The 4,422-nt window shown below is 46.8% G+C and overlaps 1 protein-coding gene across 1 annotated transcript; it reads right to left on the bottom strand.

Moving 5' to 3' along the window:
• Positions 1-267: 267 nt before the first annotated feature.
• LOC146009615 (Ig-like V-type domain-containing protein FAM187A) lies at positions 268-1,584 on the bottom strand. Its single transcript, XM_083150062.1, has one exon. It carries the CDS (start codon positions 1,582-1,584, stop codon positions 268-270), a length of 1,317 nt encoding a protein of 438 aa, XP_083006188.1.
• Between the last annotated feature and the right edge of the window lie 2,838 nt (positions 1,585-4,422).

The following is a 4,422-nucleotide window of genomic DNA, read 5'->3' as shown; positions in this document are numbered from 1 at the left end:
CCCATTTATCCGGGCTTGAGACCGGCTATGATAGTCACATAGGCTGGGTTAGTGGCCTCCAGAGAGGTGTTATGTCCTCTGGAGGTTTTGTTGTTATTATAGATGTTAAGGTGCCCATACACGGTACAATTATTATATACAATATTGTATACAATATCGCATCTCATCACATCTCGGTTTTGCCATGAGATGAGATCTAGTACAAAAAGTATGTGCTGGCATCTGGTGATGCCTTGTGGCTGGGCAATGTGGCAGCAGTCTCTGCAGTTAGTATGGACACATGAAGTTATAGCAGCAACACCTGACACAGTAAAAGAGCGAAATGAACATGCCTAAACCGAACAAGCTTAAGCAGATGGTCTTCATGGCAGCAATAGCCTCTGGATCAGTAAACCGAGTTTTTAAGCCAGCTTTTAGCACAGTCATCCTGAATCCAGCCTTCATCTTCTGTTGGAGCCAGCAGTAGTACAATCCTGTGTCACCGATTTCTACAGAACGGATGTTCAGATGCTCTCCGTAGTCTGTTGTTACTCTGCGATTGTCAGAAGGCCTAAGTAGGTACAGTGATCGATATAGTCTATGGGTGACTTTTTCCTCCTCCTTATCCCAAGCCACAATTTGCCCTGGTTCGGCTCCTGGGCACTGAAGGGTGAGGCTTTGGCCTTCTGGAATATGTACCATTTGAGTTGGTGCCTTTAGTAAGTTTGGTATGTTTGGAAGGAAAGGCATATAATTCCACATTTTCCTCATACGTTTCAAGGCACCAGTTATCCATTTGCCGATCTTATGTAGGAGGTTGGATGGTGTTTTCCTGCAGGGTGATGTGCAGCGTCTGATCTGGATCTCTGGCTTGCGATTAGTTAGATATCGCTTAAATCTTGCTGGGACAGCGCCTGAGCCACATGGAGCCTCTTTTTTCTTCATGAGCAGATACCTTGGGAACAGGTGGTCACTCCTCACATGGCAGTAGCCCACTCTCATTTGTTCTCCTTGCACATCACAGCGATCACATACGGACCAGTCTGAAAAAGACGTGAAGGCTGTAAAGCCGTCCATTACCAGGTCTGCTTGTGGATGATCGTTCTTTTCTGAGAATTCCACATCTGCTGTTAGGGCATCTTGGATGTCGATGTTATAGCTATAGAAAAACTGCTTATCCCATGTGCCACATATGTAGTGCCCGGAATCTTTTGTTTGTGCCCGAAATAGTATAAGGTCATACACTTGGATGGCAAACCTCTTCAGGGCATCGGTGTTACTCTGCATGTTGTGGCTGTCCACTTGGGTTCCACCGTTGACATTGGTGAACACCCGGCTGAGCTCACCACCCAAATTCTTCTGATAGTACCACACTACAGATTTGATCTCTTCTGGCTTGCAGTGGCATTCTAGCGTGATGGTCATGTCCGTCAGGTAAGCCGCTGTGTCAAATACTATGAATGCTGGGCAGTGCACGGTTCTAAATACATCCTTCTCCTCCAGCAGCTCCAATCCAGAAGCCGGACTGATGTTTATTAGGAAAGCCGCAGCAATAAGTAATAAAAGGTGATGATGACTCCTCAGAGCCATCACCATGAAAGTCATTGTAAAACAATGTATAACTCAAGAAGCAACTATCAAGTATGCAACTTCTCTCGTCTAGTCACAAGTGACAAATGAGCCAGCACAGGAGTCACCACTGGGATAGTCTCTTCTGTTATTGTGATGTCACAATACACTGTCACCATGGCAACCACTCAGACAGACTTATGGGGCCCATACACCAGTGAGGGGGGATACTACAGCTAGGGTTGCCACCTCATCCCTTTAAAACTGGAGACATATTAATTACACAGGTTCTGTGGCTGGCTCACTTCAAGACTCAATTTCAACTGTTTTTTTTTTTTTTTTAAACAGCCATCAGACTTCATTCCAACTGTATTGTTTTAATCAGCCACAGAACCTGTGTAATTAATGTCTCCAGTTTTAATGGGATGAGGTGGCAACACTAACTACACCTGATTTATTTATTTACAGTTTCTTATAGATCGCAGCATATTCCATTGCGCTTTACAATTGATTTTCTCTTCTTCATCTGTCCATTTATCTCATTAGCATCTGATTTTGTTATATAGATTATGCTTAGTATCAACAATGTTTTGTATCTTTACTATTAAATTTTTTGAGACATCGTTGTCTTTTCTTCTCTACATGCCTTACAATAGACATTGGAAAACACAGCAGGAAACTGTATTACAGAACAAGAAGTCAATAGTGTATGAAAAATAGTTTCCCCTTCACTATTTTATTGCAGTGTATACACAGTGTCATATAGAAGCAGTTAGGTTCAACGGGATGCAGTTTAAATCCTGGCGGTCAGGATCCCGGTGTTCAAAATCCCGACGCCGGAATCCCGAACGCCAAAATCCCGACACTTTCTCCCCCGTGGGTGTCCACGACACCCTCGGAGGGAGAATAAATTAGTGTGCCGAGCGTAGCCATGCACCGGGCCCACTGCGTGGCGAGCGCAGCGAGCCCGCAAGGGGGGGCGATCCACGTTTCCCCCTTGTCGGGATTTCGGCGTTCGGGATTCCGGCGTCATGATTTTGAACGCCGGGATCCCGACCGCCGGCTTTTCATGCCGAATCCAGGTTCAACAGTACATACATCCAAACATGACCCTTTAAAGTAGCAGCAGAGGCTGCCATCTTGGGCACACTGCATAGCTTACAGGAAAATATGTGCCTAATTTAGGAACCATAGTACAGTAGCCTTAACATTTGATATTTTTTACTTTGCATTCATGAAAAATCGGTACAAAGGGCTATATAGATACTGCAGATCACAGCCTCCATTTGATGACTGTGAAACGATCTTTTATCTTAGTGCACTTGGTTGGTTTCGGAAGCTTTGGCCGATTTTTACCTATGGGCTGCAGACCCCCAGTAATATCCCCTACCTAGCTCAGTGAAAGTGAAGCCAGATGCAGTCCATGAGAGTGCACTGGAGTCACTGCGACTGTCAGTCACTTCCAATTGGTGGTTCTTGCTGCAAGTCACAGACACTACAGACAGTTCCACCAGGATGTGTTTCCGTCTACTGGGCAGGGGCAGAACTGTCAGAGACTATGGAGTCAATTGCTGCCGGGCTCCATTCCTGAAGAGGGCACCTCCTTTGTTGTTCCCAACTGCTAATACTATTCCATTCAGTGTCTCCCTGCTGTGCCAGATGCAGATTCCAGGCGCTGGCATCAAGCATATAATCCCCAGCTGGCAATGAGCATGCAACTCCCCTAGCAATGAGCACGTGACCCCCTGGCAATGAGCATGTAAACCCCCCACCCCTCTTGGGAACGATCATGTAATCTACCTCCCCCTGGCAACAAGTATGTAACCCCCCCCTGCCCCCAACACTGTTAAACAGGCAATGAGCATGTAATCCTCCCAGCAAAGAGCACGTAAACCCCCCTCCCCTTGGCAAAGATCATGAGCCTGTAAGGTGCCCATACAAGCTGCAATAATTGGATGTGTTTTGGTCCCGATAACATCGCACACGATTTCCTTGCAATGCGATCGGAACTTAGTGCAGCACATACTTGGAGTTGTGCGCTGGGATGTGCATGGTTGTGCTCACCGCACCCGTAAATCGCAGCGTGTATCGGCACCTTGAGGTATATATGTATTTATTTATTTTAAATCTGTTTATTGTTATAAATTTGGCAGATAGAATTACAACAAACAGGTAAATATAAAAGAAACAAGAATGACAAGCATACAATTATAAAACAGAAATATAAATGTACTTTTGTTATGCTTTTGAGCAGTGCGTGGAAATGACAGTTGAATACTGGAGAATCTTTTTTCTGACTACTCTGATGGTAGGTGGACTGACTGCCCATGTGCAGAACGAGCACTGACTTGATGCAGTCTCCCAGCATGATTGACTTTCCACTTTGCAGTTGGTGCGCGCCAGTGGTGTCTCCAGCGGAGCACCACTGGCGCACCACCATTAGGGGTCCCCACCCCCTCCGCTCCGGCGATCGTATGCTCGGGGATGGTCGGTGTGGCTCAGGGGGACTCGGGAGCGCTGAAGAGTTCAGGCGCCCGAGTGCTCCCGAGCCGCCGCGGACATCCCTGAACCTGCCGCCATATATCACTTCTGACTGTGACTGGCGGCTGGGGTAGCGGCGGCAGGTAAGCTCCGGCGTACAAACGCCAGAGCGGAGGTGAGGGGGGGGGGGCTTTCTGCATCCTGTGGTGGGTTTAGCTGGGGCAGAACAAACCTGCCCTGGTAGGTTTGTCCTGCCCCAGCAAAACCCACCACTCGAGGGGTTAAAGAAAATGTAAAAGATTACACATTCCAGAACCAGTGTATATTGTAGAGAAATTATGAAAACTTATGGGCGACAGTTCTTGACGGCCTTATTTCGTGAACACAACAGTA

This window comes from Crinia signifera, chromosome 6, assembly GCF_055691185.1.
Source record: "Crinia signifera chromosome 6, ASM5569118v1, whole genome shotgun sequence".
NCBI lineage: Eukaryota > Metazoa > Chordata > Amphibia > Anura > Myobatrachidae > Crinia > Crinia signifera.
This window is presented reverse-complemented; position numbering and strand designations above follow the sequence as displayed.